At 32.9% G+C, this 23,045-nt stretch overlaps 3 protein-coding genes across 8 annotated transcripts; all 3 read left to right on the top strand.

Annotated features, from left to right (window-relative positions):
• Positions 1 to 1,675: 1,675 nt before the first annotated feature.
• LOC114755156 (zinc finger protein WIP2-like) lies at positions 1,676 to 22,566 on the top strand. 2 transcript variants are annotated; one of them, XR_003741278.1, is made up of 3 exons: positions 1,676 to 2,288; positions 4,414 to 5,073; positions 22,553 to 22,566. XR_003741278.1 is itself a non-coding variant. In XM_028944037.1 (2 exons), the coding sequence occupies exons 1-2, from the start codon at positions 1,704 to 1,706 to the stop codon at positions 4,861 to 4,863; spliced, it is 1,035 nt and encodes a 344-aa protein (XP_028799870.1). In that variant the 5' UTR covers positions 1,676 to 1,703; the 3' UTR covers positions 4,864 to 5,163. The 2 variants fall into 2 exon arrangements, 1 of the variants encoding a protein (XP_028799870.1); XM_028944037.1 differs by lacking the exon at positions 22,553 to 22,566 and having other exon boundaries at positions 4,414 to 5,163.
• LOC114755151 (E3 ubiquitin-protein ligase makorin) lies at positions 7,375 to 10,931 on the top strand. Of its 2 annotated transcripts, XM_028944028.1 has the most exons (5): positions 7,375 to 7,550; positions 8,222 to 8,306; positions 8,556 to 9,304; positions 9,680 to 9,749; positions 10,164 to 10,931. In XM_028944028.1, the coding sequence occupies exons 1-5, from the start codon at positions 7,540 to 7,542 to the stop codon at positions 10,578 to 10,580; spliced, it is 1,332 nt and encodes a 443-aa protein (XP_028799861.1). In that variant the 5' UTR covers positions 7,375 to 7,539; the 3' UTR covers positions 10,581 to 10,931. The 2 variants fall into 2 exon arrangements, with proteins under 2 accessions (XP_028799861.1, XP_028799860.1); XM_028944027.1 differs by lacking the exon at positions 7,375 to 7,550 and having other exon boundaries at positions 7,572 to 8,306.
• On the top strand, positions 12,976 to 17,271 carry LOC114755155 (putative RING-type E3 ubiquitin transferase C3H69). Of its 4 annotated transcripts, none has more exons than XM_028944036.1 (7): positions 12,976 to 13,107; positions 13,998 to 14,085; positions 14,184 to 15,001; positions 15,303 to 15,372; positions 15,882 to 16,150; positions 16,515 to 16,594; positions 16,824 to 17,271. In XM_028944036.1, the coding sequence occupies exons 1-5, from the start codon at positions 13,097 to 13,099 to the stop codon at positions 16,020 to 16,022; spliced, it is 1,128 nt and encodes a 375-aa protein (XP_028799869.1). In that variant the 5' UTR covers positions 12,976 to 13,096; the 3' UTR covers positions 16,023 to 16,150; positions 16,515 to 16,594; positions 16,824 to 17,271. The 4 variants fall into 4 exon arrangements, with proteins under 4 accessions (XP_028799869.1, XP_028799865.1, XP_028799868.1 ...); XM_028944033.1 differs by lacking the exon at positions 12,976 to 13,107 and having other exon boundaries at positions 13,129 to 14,085; positions 15,882 to 15,970; positions 16,090 to 16,150; XM_028944032.1 differs by lacking the exon at positions 12,976 to 13,107 and having other exon boundaries at positions 13,126 to 14,085.
• Positions 22,567 to 23,045: the final 479 nt, after the last annotated feature.

Raw genomic sequence — 23,045 nt, 5'->3', positions numbered from 1 at the left:
TTAATATTTTATGACAAATAATTAATTTTATTATTTTATACGAAGTTGTTATTGTGCTCTTATAATGAGGATGGAAGGAAATACAATTTATTGTATATATACTTAGCTTAGTCTTGCCAGCTTAGAAGGGAAAGAGCAAAAATTATCATTTCAGAAGTGTTTTTACGGTTTACGAAGTAAATATGTGGAGAAATTTGCCTCGTTTTACGGAAAAGTGCTTCTGAAACTATAGTTTGGAGGTTGCAAAACACCCCCTAAAATATGTGATATAGATGTGTCTTTCTTTTTTATACGCCGTTGCCTTTTACTCCTTGTAACTGTAATGTCTCACTTTCAACAACTATCCTTAACATGATGTTCAAACTTTGAACTTTATCATATAACTGTTCATTTGGGATAGGATATATAATTTCATGCTGAGTCATCTAGAAAATAAAATAGAGACGAATGGTCCCATGAGTCTGGGTTCTGTTGAAATGGTATTAATTTCTTGAAGCATACATAGTAACAAGTCATGAAGACCAAAAAGCTTGGATAAAAAGTTTGATTAGAGCTTTCTACTTCATTTCTTTTAATCAAACCACCTGCTCTTCGGAAGTCACATTTGATTTTAATTAATCTAGCTTGAGTGTAAAACAGAGATATTAACCATTAACATTTTTAACAGTAAGGAATAAAATTATTATGATTTGAAACTTTCAGAATAAATTTGCAACCCACTACATATAAGTAAAAATTTTTAGGGCAAATTTATATATTAACCTTATATAATATTAGATTATTTATATAATTTTATAAGTTAAGTAAATTAGTTTAGAAAAATAATAAATACGAAAGAAAGATAAAATAGATTGAGAGTATTTGAATAGATACCAAACAAGACGTTTTAGAAGTGATTTTACAGTATACAAAGTAAATATGTAAAGGAGTTTGTCTCAATTTGTAAAAAAAAAAGCTTTTAAAAAATACTTCTGAGGATATCCAAACACCTCCTAAAATTTGGTACTCCTCTTGTCCTATTTATAAGTCACTTTCAGCATGTTTTACATAAACTAAAAAAAACTTAAATTTCATTAACTCTCATTTAAAATTTAACAACTTTCTAACTTTTTCCTATTTAATATACATTATACCACATGTAAACAAAGTTAACACAGTAATAAATAAGAGATACAATTGTACATTCATGTAAAAAATTTCTCTTAACACTATAAATAGGACAAAAAAAGATCTTCTTTTTCTGCCTTGTAAATATGACAAGAGAAGTACTTAGATAGCTATTATATTAAGAATAGCATGTTAGAGGAAGAAGCATGTGTTTTTGATGCTGGTCAAGCCATGTAATTAAGGAGTGCGGGTGGTGCAACCCAACAGCCACAATTCTCAAGCTTTTTGGGGAGACAAGCTGCTAGTCTAACCTCTGACTCTGCCCTCCGCTTTTACTTTGTCCCTTTGTTTTCTTTTCCCTTCTTGGTTTTCGCTTTTCCCATCATCGGGTAATTTCTTATTTCCCTCTCTTTCCTTCCCTTCTTCTTTCATCTTCATCATCATCCCTCCCCCCCCCTCTCTCTATGTCGCTGTCACACACACTTCTTACACGCGATATTTATATATAGTCATTATATTATATATATATAACACCTAAAACCATTCATCACCACAACTGGTTGATTTCACCGTTCTTCTTCTTCTTCTTCATCATCATGACAGATCCTCCCTCCAATTTCTTCTCCAAGTCCTTCAACTTCATCCCCCTCCATCCTCACTTCTACCCTTCCAATTCTTACAGTAGTTTCTCCATTCAATTCCAACCCCCTCCTCCTTCTGTTCCTCCTCCTGCTGTAAGAGAAGCCCTTCCTCTGCTGAACAATCTCAGTCTTCTCACAAACCAGTACAAGCAAGCACCAGCTGAACAACCTTCAAGCAATAGTAAGGAACCATTAATTCTAGATAGAGAGGCTGAGACTTCCAGCGATGAAACTGTGACTGTTGCTCTACGCATAGGACTCCCCTCCATTACTGCTACTAATACTACCACTAGCAGTAGCAGTAGTAATACTCAGATTTCAAACTCCTGTTCCTCCATTGAAACGATGACCATGGAGAAAGAAGAAGTTGGTGGTGGTGGTGGGGGTCGTGGAGGTGGTGTCGTTTCTGGGCACTACTCTTTTGATCCCTTGGCCAAAGGCCAATACTGGATCCCTACTCCTTCTCAGATTCTCATTGGCCCTACACAGTTCTCTTGCCCTGTCTGTTCCAAAACCTTCAACAGATACAATAATCTTCAGGTACTCTCCTTCTCCAGTTTAGATATGTGAGAACTGAAAAGTGCTTGCTAGCTTTAAATTTTGATTATTTGTTTCTACTGTTGTGGATACCGTGATGCGAATTATATAATTGTACTTTCGGCCGTATTTTTTCCCACTCATTTACACATACGTCTCCTTTACGACTTCCCGATCACAACCACAGAGTTATATGTTCTAACTGGTATGAAAATACCTATTTTTTACTTATTTTAAACACTACTGTACACTACGGTTACAATACAGTTCCAGGCCATTATTATGTTTTGATTTGTACCCTTTTTTTGCATGTGTTTGTTTGGTTTTCTTTCTTTTCTTTTTTCATATCTAAACGTGACTATTTGTTCGGTCTCACATACCCAGGCTCAGCACTTTGATTACGTTTCATGGAAAGGGTTAGAGTAATTGTTTGAACTTTGAGATGTTAATTTCTTCTGTTTGAAGGTGACCTTGAGAACTGTGCAATATGGGAAAGGAAAACAAATTACTCCCTCCGTTCCTTATTATAAGAGACATTTGATGCTTATGGCATGTTCCTATATATAAGAGACACTTACAAGTTGTCTCTACCTTTTTGTGTTGATTTACTATTTTACCCATATTTATTATCTCCAACTCACACTCTCTCTCCCTCCCACTTCTCTTTCTTTTAATAATTTAATTGTTCTCTCTCATGCTCTCTCTCCTTATTAATGAGGGCATTTTTGGAAAAAAAATATACTTTTTACACATTAATTGTTCTTAACTAATTTTAACTGTTTTTTTGATCAACGTATTTCGGTTATTTGTCTCTTATAATAAGGAACGGAGGGAGTAGTAATTACCAGTTAATGATGATATATATATATATATATATATATAGGGTCTGTTTGAGATGTTACTTAATTACTTCATCAAGCCTTTGTCTTTCATCAGCTCACTTTTCTCTGCCAAAGGCAGTAGTACTACTCCTGCATCTATATGAAGTCATTATTCTTGAAGCCTGTTCTCATCAGAGCCCAGATCTAGAATACAGAAAACCTGTTTGGTTTCTGAACTAAATGAAACTTGTTTCCAAACACCGTACGGAGACTTCAAGTTATCGGTAAAAGCGTATCATGTGAACGTGTGTGTAAATATGGAGTATTATTGACTCATTTACGAAAAAAACAAAACCCCTATATTATCTCATTTCTTTCTAGCTCTACATAACATTATTACTGGTTGGATCAGTTTCTGAATCATTCTTAATCCCTTGAAAAGAAGCTTAAATTTGTGGTTATCTCTTAATTATTGGAAGCAAATAAGAACTATGATATGCGGGTTCCAATAAGCATTACAAGTTTCAACTTATGAAGCCACAAGGACTTAGAAATTGGCTAGCTTTATATAAACACCTTACTTATAAAGCTTACAAAAGCCAACACATTCTATACTGCTTTTGGTAATAATCATCAGACTTCGTTTTAAGATTATAGATGAGGTTTTATAATTAAGACAGGAGGTAGTATATCAGAAACATGTCAGATCATAAACTTGGAAATGTTCTTTTTTTATTATTATTTGAATTGTAAAGGAGGCGAAATTTGCCCTGTGGGGATAGAACACTCTACCTTCCCCCATGCAAGGGGACTAGCTTTACTATTAGAGCAAGGCACCCCGTGCCAAATATTTATTTCTAATTGAAGAATTGTGTCATGTTAATGCAAGCATCTAACATATTTTATCTTTTAAATTAAGCTGGTAAGCGCATAATATATATGGATTTAGAGATGGGAAATTAATTAGAAGTGAGTAAAAAGAGAGAATTAGTAGACTCTAGATATATTTTATTCTCTTTATCTCTTATCTCTAACACCAGTTAGAAAAATATGACTCAGGCGGTATTTCAATGGAAATCAATCCATAATTTCAAAAGTGTTTTTATGGTTTAAGAAGTAAACATGTAGAGGAGTTTGTCTCGTTTTACGAAAAAGTATTTCTCAGAAGCACTTTTAAGGGTTGCCAAACACCCTCTCAATCTTCTACATATCCATGTATAAAACCTGTTATTGGATGCCATTTAGCTTAGACTATGTCTAAAACATGAGAAATGCCACTATGACACTAACACTATAAGGTTTTGCAGATGCATATGTGGGGGCATGGGTCTCAGTACAGAAAGGGTCCAGATTCTCTAAGAGGAACACAACCTACGGCAATGCTAAGGCTACCATGTTTCTGTTGTGCGCCAAACTGCAAGCACAACATAGAGCATCCAAGGGCAAGGCCTCTGAAGGATTTCAGAACCCTGCAAACTCATTACAAGAGGAAGCACGGCACGAAACCCTACATGTGCAGAAAATGCAGCAAAGCTTTCGCTGTGAAAGGTGATTGGAGGACCCACGAGAAGAACTGTGGCAAAATTTGGTATTGCCTTTGTGGTTCTGACTTCAAACACAAGAGGTCTCTTAAAGACCACATTAGGGCTTTTGGCCATGGCCATGGCGGAGCTTTTCCTGGCCTTGATAATTGCAGCTTGCTGGAAGAAGATGAAGCAAATTCTGAGATTGAACATGATGCTGAAAACTCAATGTGAAGATAATTAAAACTAAGGCTCAACTCATTAATTATCCTCTAGCTAATTATCTGCATATGTACATGTTTCCTATTCCAGGAGGTTCTACTACACCTGACTTCTTCTCTCCAAGTTTGATTAAGATCTTGTGAGTTTGAGGTTTGTGAATAAAAAACTGTTAGGAATCAGTGATTTAACTCGGACTCAGACTCCAATTGGTCGGGACTCAGTGTCACTTCTGGAAATAGGAACCAAAAACAATAGAATCATGTATTATATATATACTCTTAGATATTAATTATTGTCTTTTTATATATGTTGTGATATTGCTAGTGTCTAGTTTAATTTCTTCTGCTTAAATATGGTTTTTAAAAAAGGTTTTTTGTACTTTTTCTTCATGCATGTGATTGAATGTACCGTGATTTTTCCTCATGTATATATATGCGTTGATTAATGTATGCTCATCTACACGTTCTTGAGAAAATCTTTATGGTAGATCAATGTTTAATCCCTCAAACATTTTTTTCCTTTTCAAAAATCTTTATGAGCTTGGTTACAAAAAATGACATGATTTCCAAGGGCTGAAGACCTTGGTAATGTTATGTGCTCTCTCAAAATATACATAATCAGGTTTTTATTGCTATAAACTATATATACACTAACTTATTAATATGTAGCTAATTACGTCATTTTTGTGGTATTATATTGTAGGACGTTAATGGGTTATATTCTCAAACTTAAGGGTATTATTATTGCAAAAAACAAACAAAAAAGCTTAAGGTTATAACAATTATAATTTTTTCTGAACATGTATTACAATTACAATTAGAGTATGGAGTCACAAAACCCCATCAATTACGTAACAAACTTTAATCTGCCCTAATGTATGTGTTCCTTCATTTACCTCTATGCATATAACGTTGCAATTCTCGACGGGATGTTTGATTTATTCAAAAAGTACTTTCAAAAATTATTTTCATGCAAATTAAGACAAAACTCTTCTTACGTAATAATTTTCACATCATAAAATTACTTATAAAATCATGGTTTGATTTTCAACTAAACACCCCCATAATCTTGCTATGCACATACTGTTTCAAATAACTAATTTACAGTATTAAAAAATTAATTCAAGTTTATTATTTATATAAAAATATATTTTGATTATTTACCTTAGAAGCATATAGAACCTCTCTTTTAATGTATGAAATCAGTAAGAACAGCTTGAAAAAAATATATTAAGAAATAGAGTAAAATAAAGTCTTCTACATATTTAGAATTAATAAACTTTTATATTTAGGATTAGAAGATCATATTATTTCAAGATAAAGTAATAATACCCCCTATTATTATTAGGAGGAGACATAACATAACAGATCAGGAGAAAGGCCAAGTTCATAGTGCAGGTAGAGTAGTGAATGAAATATACAATAGTGTTCAAAATTCAAACGCTCTCTAATTGGTTGGGGAAAAAACATCTAATTGAAAAGTGCATTGGGGAAAATCACACTAATAATATTTTTCATAAAGAAAATATTTTGGCTTGCTTTTTTTCCTACACATAAATATTTTTTTATTAGATACAATCTTATTCGAAACACTGTCAAAAACTAAATATGAGTACTTCTTCTAATAAAAATTTAAACATTAATTTGTTATACTACGAGGGACTAAATTCTTCTATTAAACTCATCTTCTTGGTTGGCTTGGTTTTTAGCAAACAAGAAAGAGAATATTTAGATTGTAAGTAGACTAAGCAAAGGCCTGATACACCTAATGGGCCGAGGAGCTCCAATTCCAAGCCTTTAAGTATTCTTTTTCTTTCGTGATAAGTTTTTAGAAAAACCATACTTGTGTGTGTATATATTTAGTAAACTTTTTTTTTTGCCAACATATATATATTTAGTAAAATTTCGGTCTTTAATATAAAACCTTATTTAATTTTTATTTTGGTTCTAAATATAAGATCCTAATTCAATTTGTCTCTCATATTTATACATTTTTTTCTAAGATAATCCTTCTAATAATTATAATTCTAACCAATATAGTTGATTAGTAAGGATATTTTAGGAAAGACAACACCTATTTATTATAAATAACTAATTTAACTTTTTTCTTTAATCTCCTCAAATTAGTTAACTAAGTCTTATAATTAGGTCATGAGATAGTATCAATGAAGATAACCATAAATCAATAAGATATCATGGTAAATAAATTTTCAAATCAACATCAAATCGCATTCACTCCGTAACGACGTGACAAATACCAAACAGCCCAGTTTTTATATAATCTGAAAAGAATTAATTAATGCTCGGAAATTTGTATTGAATTTGTTTGTTACGAAAGAAAATCCAGTCCTTAACTTCTTTTTTCCGCCACAGAGCGCGTAGTCTTCACGCGGAAACCGCACGGTGGGGGCGTTTTGGTAACTTCATACGGACGGGAGTGTTCAAGCTTGAAATAAAGCCCTTCTGGTGCTCGTATTTGTATAGGATCCTAACCGCCAAAAACCCTCGCTCATCATCTTTCAAATGGGTCAAGCTTTACTTCTTGCTTAGGTCAAGGCGTCAGGCCTTTAATCTGCGAAATTATCGGCGCTTCATATCCATCTCCATCTCTCTAAGGCCTATTCTTCTTCAATTTTAAACTCCTGATCCTCTTTGCGCTTGCCCGCTCGCTCTTTGTCAGTTGATCATTATGTCTCAGAGGCAAGAGTTTCAATTTATCTTTGTTCTGGTCTTATTTGGTGAAATTTTGTATATAATTGTTAGGTTTAATTGATTAATCCTTCGTTGTTCTCTTGGGAAATGGGGTTTCGAATGTTGCCTACTTTCGTCGCTGTTGGTGTCTTTTCTTGTGACTTTGTGATGTTCATTCGTTCATTTAAGTATTTGCCGTTTATTTTGCATGCTGGCCGTTTGGTTTCTAGGATGATTTAGGCTGCTGATATATGTGGAATGAACCTGGCTTGGGGATATCGGTTGGGCAGTGTTCTCCGAATTCTTGACGGAGGATGGATCCCTATCGATTGACATCATGAACGATGTTGGAAGAAGCGTTTCGTGTAGTTATTTAATTGCTTTTCTTCCACTTTGTTTGATATTAAAAGAATGGATGTCTGTTGAGGGATTATTGTGGGTTAATATATGACCTCATTATTTGGCACGCGTTTGCTGTAACTTTACGTTACTATCGTTGGTTGAAACTTTACAATTTATACTATGTCAGAATTTTCAGCAAGTTCAAAACTGTGAGATTTAATTTGTATGATATCATGTCATTGTGTTTTTTTATATCTTTCCATTGGAATTGCAGACTCCTCTTTGATTATTCGTGCCTGTAATTTATATATTCTAATTCTTTTCTTAATTCCTCATAGGGTCTGTAAGTTCTATGCCCGTGGAAAATGTTTCAGAGGCGAGCAATGTGATTACTCTCATGACGTACAGGATACTCCAGTTGATGTAATTTACTGCCTTACTGGTTTCCTTTAAAGAGCGGATTCTGACTTGGATATGAGACATCATAAAATAAAAATAGTATCTCCGTACGATTGTAATTTGTTACATATCATATTTGATATGTGTCAAACATGCATCAGATATGACATGGTTTCATTTTGAAATATCAGTATCCCATAGCCCATAGTATATGTATCCCATGCAAAAATTTATTTGTATATGTTTCTCACTTGTCTTATTTGCTGAGAGCAGATTTGCACATTCTATCAGAAGGGACACTGCTCTTATGGTAGTCGATGTAGATATAAACATGTCAAAGCTTCTCAGGCAAGTTCTGCATCATCTTCAGAAAATGGTCGGCAATCTCTGTCTTCAAAGTCTGTCATAGATCATACTAGCGGAGGAAAATCACGGTGGATCCCCAAGAATACAAATTCTGCTAGCTTTGGTCATCTTAAGCATGTGAATTCTCCGAGGAGTGGTGATGTTGGTGAATCTAGTAATGCTATGCCTTCAAAGCATATCTTTTGTACCTATGCTGCCGCCAACTGTCCCTTGGGAAAAAAATGCTTGCTCATTCATGGAGACCAGTGTCTGTATTGTAGAAAGTATTGCTTGCATCCTGCTGACCAAAGGGAGAGAGAGAATCATTTGAATTCTTGTGACAAAAAGGAAAAATACAATCAGGCATTAAAAGATAGTCAAGAAATAGAGTGCAATATTTGCTTGGACCGTGTTCTTTCAAAGCCTAAAGCTTCTGAATGTAAGTTTGGGATGCTTCCTGAATGCGACCATGCTTTCTGCTTATCCTGTATCAGGAATTGGCGGAACAGTGCCTCGAACTCTGAAGCGGATGTCTTTCAAATTGCTAATAACAATAATACAGTGAGGACTTGCCCTGTGTGTCGCAAGCTATCATATTTTGTGATTCCAAGTCCTATATGGTACTCCACAAAGGAAGAAAAGCAGGAAATTATTGATAACTACAAGGCAAATTGCAAGTAATTTCTTACCCAGTTATCTTCTTCAACATTATCATTAAACTTATTAACCGCTTAATTTCATTTTCTCTTTAATTGTGGTAACCAATTGTGATTTCTTGTCCAAAAATTTCCCTTCCTATCATGGCTGCTTTATGCCTTTTGCACCCTCTCTTTCAAATGCATGCTTTCTTCTTATCATGCACTGGTTTATATTTACAATGTAGTTCTGGGCACAATATATTAGGTTACCTAGGGAACAATCTGATTACGTGGAACGTTAGGTAAATTCAACAATAAATCATTAAAAGCTAAAGAGCTTTTTTTTTCCCCCTTCCTTTTTTGGGTGATGCGACAGCTAGAATGTTTTATTAAATGTGCTCTTGTCTTGGTCAGGTTGATTGATTGCAAGCATTTTGACTTTGGAAATGGGAACTGTCCATTTGGAGCTAGGTGTTTCTATAAGGTAACAGAGTTATCATCTCTCATCTCCGTGTATGGTTGATTGTCATGATTGCTGACAAGTGCATGAAGCACTCTTCTTTGGACAATTTTTGAAAACCAACCCAACCCCCCCCCCCCCCCGGGGGGAAGGAAAAGATAGGGAATTGTCCACTTAATTAACTGAACAATAATGTTTCCAATCTGATTGTTACTCTATATAAAATAAAAAAAGCCTTTGTGTGGGATTTTTCTGTATTGTTTGTAAACATTTTAGCATGAACCGTTTGTGATACTTGGATCATGAGTTTATGTAATATGGGTTAACGGTACCCATCTGAATCAGGGACTACGGTTTTGCCTAGGATCGTTTCCAATTTCTTATTCATTAGAAGAATTATCGTGGTACCTGTAGTTATTTTGATGGTTGGTCTTGTAGCATACTGTGAAGCCAGGCTCAGTGACATGGAAACATGGCAAGCCACCACGTCGTCGCCGCTCCAGAGCACAAAATAATATGGATATGTATGAAATGATGGATATGCTCAGTGAATTTGATTTACAAAGTGGTGAATTCTATTCCATCATGCGGGAATCAGAGTTTTTTAAAGATATGGATCCTTATGAGATGATGGCTGTATCAGATATGCTGGCTTCCTCTGGTTCAGGACCGAGACTTTTTGATGATGAAGATTCTGATGATGAAATGGGTTTTTTGGATATGGCGGATCTATCAGCATCGCTGGATGACCCTTTTGGGGATGATGATGAATTAAATCCTTCGCAAGCAGCCTTCTTATCAATGATAATGCAATCTAACTTGGAAGAAGATAGTGAAGGGGACGAGGATGACTAGTTTTACTTTATTTAATGTTTATGATTAATTAGGTTTTGGAGGTGATTCCTTACATCTAATGCACGGCATCTACATTTCATATTGGAAAATGTCAGTTGTAACTGAAGGCTTTTGGCTCTTGCACTTCTATTTTGTGGATCCTTTGCCGGTTTGTATATTTTGCTGGTTGCAATCTTTTCGAAGATGTTACTTGTCAGCCTACTTTTACAGGTTGAGATTTCCCATGGCAAGGTTCTTTTGATCCTTACAGCCCTGGAGTTGGTTTGGCATGAAGGAATGTTAAATTTGCTTAATATTTGATGTGAGGTTATATTAAGATTGAAGCTGAAATGGAAAGCTTTTCTTCAGTTATTGACTGTGGTCCTCTTCACAAATAGAACCGATGCATCACGTGAACAGTACAGTTTGTGCTATCTATTTTGAGAGTTATTTAGCATGAAGGAAGTTGGAGTGAAAAGAATAGAAATACAGCTTTATAGAAATGAAGTGTTTGTTTTACTCCTCAATAAGTAAAATCATGCGTAGAATATTTTTAACATTATTTGTTTTTTTTAATAAACATTATTTTTGTCTTTAATCTGTAATATTAGCATGTTCATTTAGAACTGATTTTAACTTTTTGAAAACCTAAAATACTCCTCTGGTCCTTAATATAGAACTTAATTCTTGAGTTGGTTTTGGTCTTAAATATAAGACCCATTTTTCATATTTATCAATTTTCTCTAAATTACTCCTATATATACTCCCTCAACCATAATCAAATAGAAGAGGGAGAGGGGTATTAAAAAAGATGATTATGGTATTTTAGGAATAATGTGTCACTTTTCTTATAATTAACTAACTTATCTAACTTTCTTAATCTAATTAAATTAATTAAATGGGTCTTATATTAAGGACTGGAGGAGTATTAACTATGTTCCCTGCTCCGCTATAAGTCTCGCTCTTTAGGCAGTTTGCATGGTTGACTTGAGTGTTAGCTTATTTTTATATTGCATAATGACCGCACGTCACTTTTTTTCCCCCCGAATTTTTGGGCCAACAAAGAAACAACATTTTTTTTATGACTATTTGATTTTTTTTTTTTTGGCCTGAATGACTATTTGATGATTGTATGAGATTCAAGCATTATTGAACCTAATTAGAATAATTCTTCAAAAGGCAACAAGATATTAATTGCTTAGGCATAACAACACCAAAGTTTAAGAAAAAAGCGGATAAGCAAAACAAAAACATGAAAGAAAAGAGGGGTTAATGTGTATTTAGTATTTTGAAATATTTTTTCAGGTGCGTTTAGCATCCTGGAGTATTTTGTGGTGCATCCAAGCATCCAAAATTTTTTTTGAATGTTGAATGCATTACAAAATACTTTAAGGTATTAGATGCACTCGAAAAAATATTTTGAGATGCTGAATGCACTTTAACTTGAAAGAAAAAGAGACTTCATCTAGCATCTTGAATCCTCAAACATTTTTCTAATTCAATCTACATGACACATCTTCTTAAGTGAAGCCTTGGCCATTTTATCAATAATCAAGTTGCTTTCAGCAAACACTGAATCAAAATTCTGTCACGAGACTCAAATGATTAATTGATTACATTAATCTCGTTTTCAATGGCAGGTAGTCAACGCTAGGTATTAGTTTTGGCATTTCATTTTGATTTTATTCTGTAAAATTTGAAATTAATAGTTTTGATCATAAAATTTAATTTTATTTTGGTTCTGACCCCTCACAATTAAAGCAGGTAATTTTTGTCCTTAAAATTTAACGTTATTTTGGTTTTGGTCCTTGGTTCAAAAGCAAAATTTTTATGCCAAACCAAAATGAATCTAATTTCATTAATCAAAGCTGTTGATTTAAAGTTTTGGAGACTAAAATCAAAATGAGAATAAATTTTATGGACTAAAAATGATATTAATCCAAAAGAAATTTCACTAAAAATTGATATTAAAAATAATAGTTGATGTTTTTATTTTTATTGAGGAAATATTCTTAACCAATAATCAAGTGTTCTACATATCCAATCAATCAATATATCATCAATAAATAATGCACTTGATTTGGTATAATTTCTGAAAAATAATATTTACATATAGATATTAATTTATATGCTATATTAAAAAAATTATGTGCCAGACAGGGACACTGCCCGAGGGAGGAAGGGGACGGTCGGACTCGGGCGAGTTAACCCACCGAGCTGAAACGGCGCTAGATTGGTTTGTTGTGCTTCAACCATTTTTCTGCGACTTGCAGTCACTGAGGCTGTTTTATGCTCACCGTCCAAATCTCTGAGCGCAAATCTATCTTTTCTCATAATTATAATTTTTCTATTTCCTTATCCTTCGCCCCCTACACCGCCCTCCTTCAGGCGGGACTCCAATCATAGTTCACAGAGATTTCTGGATTTTGATTCTTCTTTCTTGTTTTTTATTTCAAAACAACAATAATTTATTCGAGGTTTAGGGTTTTGATCCTCCCGCCTCTCTCGATTAATTTAACGGAATTTCAAATCCCACCATGTCTAAGAGGTGAGGACCTTATAGCTATTAAATGTGTGATTGATTGTTTTCTTGTACGCAGGGGTTTCCATTTTTGTGGCCTGATTCTGGATATTGTGATTTGGCTATGGTTGTTGTTGGTTCTTTATCTGTTTTCGTTTGTGTCATTGGTTCTCTTTATTTCTGGTTTCTGGTGTTTGAAGGAAACACTTTAGTTTTTCTTATTGGTTGGGTAATCTTTCCATATTTCAGATAGAAATGAAAAAGGAGTGAGATTTTGAATCTTTTTATGAACAAAAGAGCGTGTATGAAATGAGTATTGACCATGAAAGTTAGGTTGTTTGGCTTGTTGGATTGTCAAATGCAGGGAAGCCAAGAAACGATGCAAAATGGATAACAATTCGCCCGAAGTTTGTGCTATTATGTTACACCGGGAAAATTTTCAATCGATTTATGGCCCATAAATTATTCCGAAGGCATAAGTTTTTTTCCTTTTATTGTTTTTGATTTTGGGAAGCTATTGTTCGATGCAAATAGCGGTAGGTAAATTGTAGATTTATTGTTGTGTACAATCCGACTTACTTAATTCTTATCATAATAGCCAATGAATATCAAAAATGTTCCTCGGTTGCTAGGAAATGTTCAGAACTCTATACAGGGGTGGAATTTGATTTCGTTGCTCTTGTTTATGAGTTTTATAGTTGGCCTTGGACGTCTTTTTTCGCCATGAATTAATCTTTTAACTAGCGCACGGTGTCTTTCTTTGTGGATATGAGTCTAACTATTTCTAATTCTGACCCTGTTTTCTGAAGTTTATGGGACAATCAATGCTCTTGTTCCCTGTTTTGAGATGGTATGTCGTTCTATTTCAGCTTGCATATTATTCTAACTTCTATACTGTCCTTTTCTGAATCCTCTAGGGTTCTTTGCAAATTCTTTGCCCATGGAGCATGTTTGAAGGGGGAGCATTGTGAATTTTCTCATGACTGGAAAGATCCTCCAAACAACGTATTTGATACAAGTTCTTTGCTTCAGTGATTTCCTTTAAATATTCAGTGATATACATTGCTCTTAATTGCTGCTTGCATCTCGTCTTGTTTTGACAGATATGTACGTTTTATCAGAAAGGAGCCTGTGCCTATGGCAGTCGCTGCAGATATGACCATGTCAAAGCTTCCCGTGAACAGTCCTATCATCCATCTTCTTCTGCCAGTGTACACCCCCTAAATTCAGATTCTTCTATAGTTGGTAGTACTAGAGTTGCATCAAATGGGGCTGCTACAATTCCTGAATTGACTACTCGTAGTGGACTTTCCTTTCCTATTATTCCTGCATGGAATGGAGAATCTGAGCCTCATATTCCTGATTATTTTCAAGCTTGGAATCCAGAACCTGGGCATCAGGATTTTTTAGAGGATAGTGATGCCAGTGAATCCAGAATTAATGATCCTTCTGAGCGTCCTATCTGTTCTTTTGCTGCTGCTGGTAATTGTCCTAGGAAGGAGAAATGCCCTTTTATTCACGGAGATTTGTGTCCTACCTGTGGAAAGCACTGCTTACATCCTTTTCGACCTGAAGAAAGAGAGGAACATACGAATGCTTGCCAAAAAAAGCAAAAGCATCTTGAGGCTTTGAAACGAAGTCAAGAAATTGAATGCAGTGTTTGCCTTGAGCGTGTTCTTTCCAAGCCCACTGCAGCTGAACGCAAGTTTGGGCTGCTCTCTGAGTGTGATCATCCCTTCTGCATATCTTGTATTAGGAATTGGCGTAATAGTAACCCAACTCTGGGAATGGACGTGAATACCACATTGAGGGCCTGTCCAATTTGTCGTAAGCTCTCTTACTTTGTGATTCCAAGTGTCATTTGGTACTCTACAACGGAAGAAAAACAGGAAATCATCGACAGCTACAAGGAAAAGCTCAAGTAATTTCTTAACTACTGAAGAATGCTCTCTCTCTCTCTCTCACACACACACACTCTAAAACCACAGGTTTTTTGTAATCAATCTATGACTTACATCACTAATTAGATTGGGGTGTTTTTACTTCGAATCACAATTGCATATTTCATCTATGGGCGGTTATTGGTAATTCTACTTCACCTCTCATTCTTCATTGGTATGCATGTGTAAGCAAAGTCTGATTTTACATGATGATTCTTGGTTGGAACATTAATATCTCTGTGCGCGCGGGCATGTGTTGTAGCTAATGATTGCTCTTTGTAGATCAATTGATTGCAAGCATTTTGACTTTGGGAATGGAAACTGCCCTTTTGGTACTAGCTGTTTTTACAAGGTAATTTATGAATGTTATTAGTAGTATTTTTTGTACGCTCTTTTTGTTTATTGGCCTTTTCCCCTAAAAATAAAAGAAAAAAGTCATTAAACCTGTATATATGGAATATTGGTTTTTCTTGGTCCTGAGACTTGACATTATTAATTTATCCTTGTGAACAAAGGCCAAATTCAATCCATTTTTCTAAGCAAAACAAATTTGTTTGATTCATGATACAAGAATAGAATAATTAAGTGATTGATATTTTACCTCCTAATTAGATATAGACATGCGGTTTTATTTTGTGGTAGTACCTCTAGTCATAAATATAAAAGCTAGTTCGTAACGTAAATTACACTACAAATTAGGTCTAATGTTTAGGACCTATATGATTTCTACTTCTCCCATGCACCAGTCCATAGAAATGCTTAGATGATGTCCCGACTTTGGCCCATACTAATTCTGATGCTCAAGTTTAAAGTGATGTTTAGAAATTGATGGTAGCCTTCACCTCTGTTCTCTTTTAACAGCATGCTTACCGAGATGGCAGACTTGAGCAAGTAGTTCTGAGGCATCTTGGGGCTGCAGATGGCAACACTGTGATTGCTAAAGACGTCAGGTTTGCTTTTCCATTTTATTACTTATTTTATCTTCTGCTCTGCTCCGTTTGACCTGTCCTCTCTTCCTATAACTTGTTTAATGCAAAAAATTTTACTAACTGAAACATGGGGCGAACAGGCTATCAGATTTCCTTTCTAACATGCATTTAAGATGAAGGGTGATGCTCATACGTTCTCATGTAAGTTTCTAAGCTTGTAGTCTCTCTTCGTATGAAAATGCCTTCTCTAAGTGGATTATGCTTATGATGCTAGTTTAAAAAAAAAAAAAAAAATTCTTTTTTTTTTCTTGGTTATTGTTGAGGATTTTTATGTTTTTCCTTCTCTAAATGTATTTTTTTCCCCTTTGACTTTAATACTCACAGCGGCAACATCTAAACCGACAATTTATTTAGCTCAGATGACTACTTGGTTTACTCTTACGCATGGTTTGAAGTTTGTCTTCACTAACAAATACAAACATCATTTAGTTCCTGCAGGTTTTATAAGGGTCTAGAAGTTTGGCCGCAGTTTGTCCTAATCGCTTCACCTGTCTTGTCTTTGCAGGATACTTGTATAAAGAAAAACGGATAAGCTTCAATGTCAAAGTTCCTTTTTATTCAAGTCAAGCTCTTCTTGTTTTCATGGTTGGTGATTCTGCAGTTAACCGTATATTCTTAAGGACCAAATTTTTCTGAATTATAAGTCATGCTGAAATTGTGTTTTAATTCTTTGTTTTGATTTTATCTTCTTGGATTCTATGTTCTTGCTATCCCTAACATTGCTTAAACAAAAAAAGCTTCACTTGGATGCAAGGCACACTGATCATTTACCAAATTCTGTGAGAGGTTTCTGACTTGTATTGTGACTTTGCAGAAGTATCAGTATGAGGGAAATGGCGAAACCAGCGCATTGTGTGGGCAGCGTAATAAAGTGCACCAGTGTATGATTATGAACGGAAGGACGTATATGACGACTGTAATCTCAATAAGCTCTCTAAAGAAAGCGGCATCATACAGAACTGCAAGTGTGTATTTTTGATGATGGTGTCATGAACTTCATGTGTCCACATTCCTTGTTTAAGCCCTCAGCGAGTGTGAATTGAGAAAATAAGCACTTTGATGGCCCATATATTGATTATGTGAATTGTGAAATAACTGATTTGGGTGATGAATGAAGTTCTGCAGTTATGAGCATCATTTACGTACCTTCTTTTTATGTTGGAAGAAATTCAGGTGCTCATTTATACCTGTTTGGAATGTTTTATGAGTAATTTTTTAGCCGTAATTTACGAAATATGAAGTATGTATGAAGAATTTTATCTCGATTTGTATGAAATGTATTTATAGGTGATTTCAAACTGTGCCTATCGTTGATATATGGCTAGAAAATTGTCAATCATGCAAGTTAAGAAATTTTCAATACTTGAAAAAGTGTTTCGACCCGTCCAAGTTAGGATTGATGGGTCTACACATCGCTTGTTCTGTCACCAACTTTAACGGAAAAATTACTTCAAGCACAGCATCTAAAATACTCCAAAGTCTTACTTTAAATGTAAATAAGTTTTATGTACACTTATCAAAATATCTGTACTTTAAAAAGTTTTTTTTTTTAAAAAAAATCTCTGGTTCATGGTCATCCGCTTCGATGTGCCCCCACTGTTAGCTGCTCATCCTGTCATCCCAAAGCCCTAGTCGTGAGTTTAAGAAGATACTCTTCCGATTTTTAATATAAGACCGATTTAACTAATTTGATTAGATTAAGGAAGTTAGGTAAGTTAGTTAATTATAAAAAATGTGACACGTTTTTCTTAAAATACTATAATCATCTTTATTAATACCTCATCTTCTTCTTCTATTTAATTATGAGTGAGGAGTATCCATAAAGATAATTTAGAGAAAATTGATAAATATGAGAAATGGGTCTTATATTTAGGATCAAAACCAACTCAACAATTGCGTCTTATATTAAGGACCGGAGGGGTAATATCACTTCCAAAAACTAATTGATTAATTTGAGTAAATTAAAAAAATTAGTTAAGTTAATCATTTATAATAAATAGGTATTCTTATTAATTATATGTATTAGCTTAAACTACCATGTAATGAAACATTTAACATATGAACTATTACAAGGACCATCTTAAAAAAAATAAATAAGTATGAGCAACAAAATGAATTTGAGTCTTATATTTAAAATCAAATTGAAAGTTAATTAACTCTTATATTAAGAATTGAGATGAGGAAAATTTTATCTCGTTTTATAAAAATGTCTCTGCAAGACATGATATAAGCAGCTCCAAGTAAACCCATAACCATTGAGTTGCTGATACATCTAAAATTATGATACAAATTATTTTATATGAATGTGTATATGTATACAAATGTAGTCTCCAACCCATTAAAAAAGGCTGACAATTTTATAAAAAAGAGATCATAAATTCTAATTCTAAAAACGTATTTGTTAAGAGAAGCAAAAACTCATTAATGCCCTTCAAATTTTTTTCTTTTAAAATAAAGCTTTAAATTCAATGTCACTTTGAAACGTTATCAGCATGCAGCAAATAAAAAACGATAATGTTCATATCAAAGAAAAGGTGAAAAAAAGAAAAGAAAAAGAGGGGGACAAAAATGGTCGGAGGGAGCAGAAATCACGTGGAGAGAGAGGCAATCCAATGAGATATGCAAGTATTCCAAATAAGTTGACAAACATCATGTGATAGGTTCCGCCAACATTCACGTTCACGCCCCTTTCAACTCTCTCCCCTTTTTTCTTCATATTCGATTTTACTACTATTTGCAGCAGCAGTATTCCTGTTCAAAGCCACAAAAAAAAAAATCCTATTTTTAAATTAAAAAAGAACAAAAAAATAAAAATTAATTAATTTTAAATCAAACTTGGCAGCAATATTTTATTTAGTATTGATAATATTAAATTTAAAAATGATAATAAATTTTTGTTGATATTTTTTATTTGATATATTATAATTTTCAGCTTTTTTGTCAATTTTTTAAAAAACATTTTATTTGGGGTTGACAACACTGAATTTACAAATAGTAACAAATTTTTGTTGATATTTCTTATTTGGTATTTTATAATTTTCAGCTCTTTTTTTGGTTATTTTCTCTTTTTAAATTTGCAAACAAAAATATATTTATTCCTTAATATTTAAAAATTTTAGGATATAATGAAAGAAATAAGGTGTTTAAATACCCATAAATATCTACAAACAAGCACTAAGCACTTGAAGGTTCTTTTTGACCCTTATATATCTTGAAAATTTATTTTCGTAGCAAAAATATCCTAATCATTATCTGTCATTAAATTTGACTATTAAATTATGATATTTGACCAATATTTTTAACAGTTAAACTTAACAATAAATGACCGTGCAAGGCAAAAATACTACAAAATGAAACTTACAGAACATTTAAAAGTCAAAAAAAATTTCAATGTTAAGTGCTCTTTTGTAATTCTATTGGGGTATTCAACTTATCCTTACAATAAAATGTCCCTTCCTTCAAAAGTTTATCTTCTTTGGGTAAAAGAACATTCACATTAAGTCATGAATAAGAAGTAAACCATGATAAAATATCTATCACTTATCACCTTAAAGTATTTTTTCAGGTACATTTAATATCGTAAAATTTTTCTTTTTGCCTTCATGCTCGGTGTATCAAAAAGTATTTTAGGATATTAAACACATCTGAAAAAAATATGTTAAGATGTTAAATGTATAAAAAAAATACTTTCTACATTGGATGCATTTAAAAAAATATTTTAAAATGCTTAATATATTTAAATATTTTAGGATAATAAATACACTTAATAAAATACTTTGCTGGATGCATCTTAGCCTTTTAGTAAATCTATGGTTAAATTTATTAAACTAATATATCTATTTCTATTTATTTATTTACATATTATACGGTTAGTTGTTGCCAGTTGCGTGATAGCTCCTTTTCAACTGTACCACCAAATATCTTACGCATCATGCCGTATGTGATAATATAAATGTTTTCATTAAAGTTTTCTGAAAAATTAAAAAATATATAGTTTAATTAAAAATTATATACTCAACGTCAAAAATTAAAAATTATATACTGCTATGTAAGGTATTGTAATATTTTTTTTCAAAAAAATGTATATTCCATAAATTAGGAATAATTATGTTTTTCAGCCTAAAGATAAATAATTTGATATAGAATGAAAATGTAAGAGAATTTTAAAAATAATTTTTATAACAAAATTTTTTTAGATGAATTAAATCATTTGGGTTCAATGAGTTCAAGTCTTTAGTCTCAATAAATACGAATGGAGATGCTCACAAATTATTCACTGATAAAATCCTTACATTTGTAGCTAGATTTAAAAAAAAAATAGTACTATTTACATTTATATATTTGAAAACCTATTTACAAAAAGATCTTAAAAATTCATGTCTACAAATAAATTTTGAATATATATAAAAATTAAACTTGTATGTTTACAAATAAAATGTAATTAAGTTATGCTTGTAAGTTGTAACTTAAACTTTCGTATTTATAAGTGGAGTTATGTTCTGGTCAAAAAAAAAAAAAGTGGAGTTATGTTATTTATAAATCATGATTATAAAATTGGTAAAAAGAAAAAAAAGGGTTGAATTATTTGAACTCTCTATTTATTTATTTTTTTACTTGAGATTTATGGGTTTTTTTTTTGCAGAAAAAAGTTGTAAAAAAACAAGAAGTAGAAGACTGAATGACGATTGCAATCAAAAGTAGGCAGCCAAAAGAGAGCACAACAAATGCGAAAGGGCATTATTTCCACCGAAAGTTATGGTCCAACATCAAGGTAGGGTCCCTATTTGTCTCTTGCCGTAAAAGAAGCATTCATTATTGCCTCCTCCCTCCAATTTCTACCTTTGTTTTTAGGGGTAAGCATTCGGTTTTTCGATTCGGTTATCGGTGATAACTGAATTAATTGAATAACCGAATAGAGTAAATTTTAAACACCGAATCGAAACCGAATTAACCGAAAATTTCAGTTCGGTTAACCGATTAACCGAAATATATAAATATGAAAAATAATTTTAAATTAAAAATAATAAAACACAATTATAACCATTAATTAATAAATATTTCATCATCCAATGTGGTTTATTATAATAATATTTATCATAATCATATTTATTGAATATAAATATATTTAAAAAGTTCACATATATATTTATTATAATAATATTTATTAAATATAAATATATAATATATTTATTTCGGTTATTCGGTTATAACCGAATTTTTGTTCTACTAACCGAACAGAACACCGAAACCGAATTGTTTAAAAAATAAAAACCGAATATATAACCGAAAACAGAAATAACCGAATCGAAAAACCGAAATTAAATTCGGTTCGGTTCGGTTTTCGGTTACGGTTCGGTTTTGCTTACCCCTACTTGTTTTTGCTTCTCTTTTCGGCTACTCTCTTTTTTTGCCTTCTATTTATGAGAAACCAAAAGGCACAGCGTATTAGAACATGTTTAGATTGCTGTTTCTAACGATAAAAATGTCTTAAAAATGATAAAATTGAGATTGTAAATTGAGTAGGACAACAAATATTATTTGGTTGGGTTAACTTTTCCAATCAACTTATGGCCTTTAACTTCAGTTAAACTCAACAGAGAAAAATTTGACTTTTCAAACTGCAGTTTCAAACGGTAATCATTAAAAATGAACATTCCAGATTTATACTTACATTTCTCCCTCTGCCTCATCTCCTTTGTTAGTATAATGAGCTTTTATTCAGACTAAATGAATTTTAATTTATATTCATATTTATCTATTATATATTTAATTAATTATCTACAATGTGTTTTCAAATTTTTTTCCGTAACAAATATTTTTATTTTATAATTTTACAAATAAACTTTATATTTTATAATAATTTTATGTATTTTTTTAAAAATTATTATCACATTAAAAACATAAAATTTCAAACACTATTATTCAATAAAATCTATATCTTTTTCAATTATTTTTCGTTTTACAACTAAACTAATTTTTCTATTAATTATCTAAACAACTTTTAATTTTTTCAACTGACTTTTTAAAAGTATCTATACAAACATACCCTAACTAACTTTTACTATAACTTTAGTTAGTTATAAAAATCAGTTGAGTTAGAAATCAGTTTTGTTCAATACCAATTCATAATGTACAACCTTCAAATTGCCATCCTTAATGTCCCTAGTTAAGCTGTAAATTTGCTTCAAAGACTCGTATGAAATTTATTTTGTCCTTCCGGATATCCAATGTTGTCGAATAAATCAAGGCAAATTCGTTCAATTCTGATAGACATTCTCTCGTTGGAAAAATAAACATTTTTCTTAATAACTCATAAAATCGTTTATATCTGATACTATTATTTTTAAGTAATTAACAAATTCGTTGATTTTTCACTGTCATGCTCAAGCGGGAATGGATGAACACCCTGCTTGAGGTATCAAAATTTGAAGTGCACACATCGGACTTTTGCGTCAATCCCTTTTGCCACGCGATTCATCCGACCTCACCCCTCCCTACTTCTTTCGATCAAACTGAAGATCCATCATGGTCAAATTCCCGAAGCTCAGACTCTAATTATTATATCTTAAAGAAAGAACATAGCATTGACCGGGAAAGGAGCGCATCAAGACTTCAGAATGTAACAAAACCATCAATCATAATCATCAAATAATATTACATACACATACATATAATATAAGAACAAGCTAGCACAGAGAACAAACTCTGCAGATTATTTCCCCCTAACACCTACAATAAATAATAGAGTATCAAATATAATAATACTGCTAATAGCATCGATCAATACAAATAAAAAACAGTAAAAATCACTCTCTAACTCTCTCTAAAGTATAGGTAGATCCACTCGCTCGCTCCATGAAAACAATATAAATCTCGAGAAAATGAATGGACTAAATCTCCTCCCTCAGATCTACACCTAGTGCTTCAAGATGGCCGCCATTGACATGACGATGGTAGCGCCGATCATGGCCAAAGAGGCGGAGACAGATCCCGCGGCACCGGCTGCGGGAGCTGGAGCAGGCGAGGGGCTGGACTC

The sequence above is a fragment of the Neltuma alba genome, unplaced genomic scaffold, assembly GCF_004799145.2.
Source record: "Neltuma alba isolate B1F8T4 unplaced genomic scaffold, ASM479914v2 tig00010231_pilon, whole genome shotgun sequence".
Taxonomy (NCBI): domain Eukaryota; kingdom Viridiplantae; phylum Streptophyta; class Magnoliopsida; order Fabales; family Fabaceae; genus Neltuma; species Neltuma alba.
This window is presented reverse-complemented; position numbering and strand designations above follow the sequence as displayed.

What these genes read in the sequence shown, in the direction of transcription:
- LOC114755156 (XM_028944037.1), top strand. Translation starts at nt 1,704, where the DNA reads ATGACAGATCCTCCCTCCAATTTCTTCTCCAAGTCCTTCAACTTCATC. An exon ending in ACAGATACAATAATCTTCAG is followed by an intron (nt 2,289 to 4,413) that starts GTACTCTCCTTC and finishes AAGGTTTTGCAG; the next exon opens with ATGCATATGTGGGGGCATGG.
- LOC114755151 (XM_028944027.1), top strand. Translation starts at nt 8,109, where the DNA reads ATGATATCATGTCATTGTGTTTTTTTATATCTTTCCATTGGAATTGCA. An exon ending in TACAGGATACTCCAGTTGAT is followed by an intron (nt 8,307 to 8,555) that starts GTAATTTACTGC and finishes TGCTGAGAGCAG; the next exon opens with ATTTGCACATTCTATCAGAA. An exon ending in GAGCTAGGTGTTTCTATAAG is followed by an intron (nt 9,750 to 10,163) that starts GTAACAGAGTTA and finishes TTGGTCTTGTAG; the next exon opens with CATACTGTGAAGCCAGGCTC.
- LOC114755155 (XM_028944032.1), top strand. Translation starts at nt 13,933, where the DNA reads ATGTCGTTCTATTTCAGCTTGCATATTATTCTAACTTCTATACTGTCC. An exon ending in AGCTACAAGGAAAAGCTCAA is followed by an intron (nt 15,002 to 15,302) that starts GTAATTTCTTAA and finishes TGCTCTTTGTAG; the next exon opens with ATCAATTGATTGCAAGCATT. An exon ending in GTACTAGCTGTTTTTACAAG is followed by an intron (nt 15,373 to 15,881) that starts GTAATTTATGAA and finishes CTCTTTTAACAG; the next exon opens with CATGCTTACCGAGATGGCAG.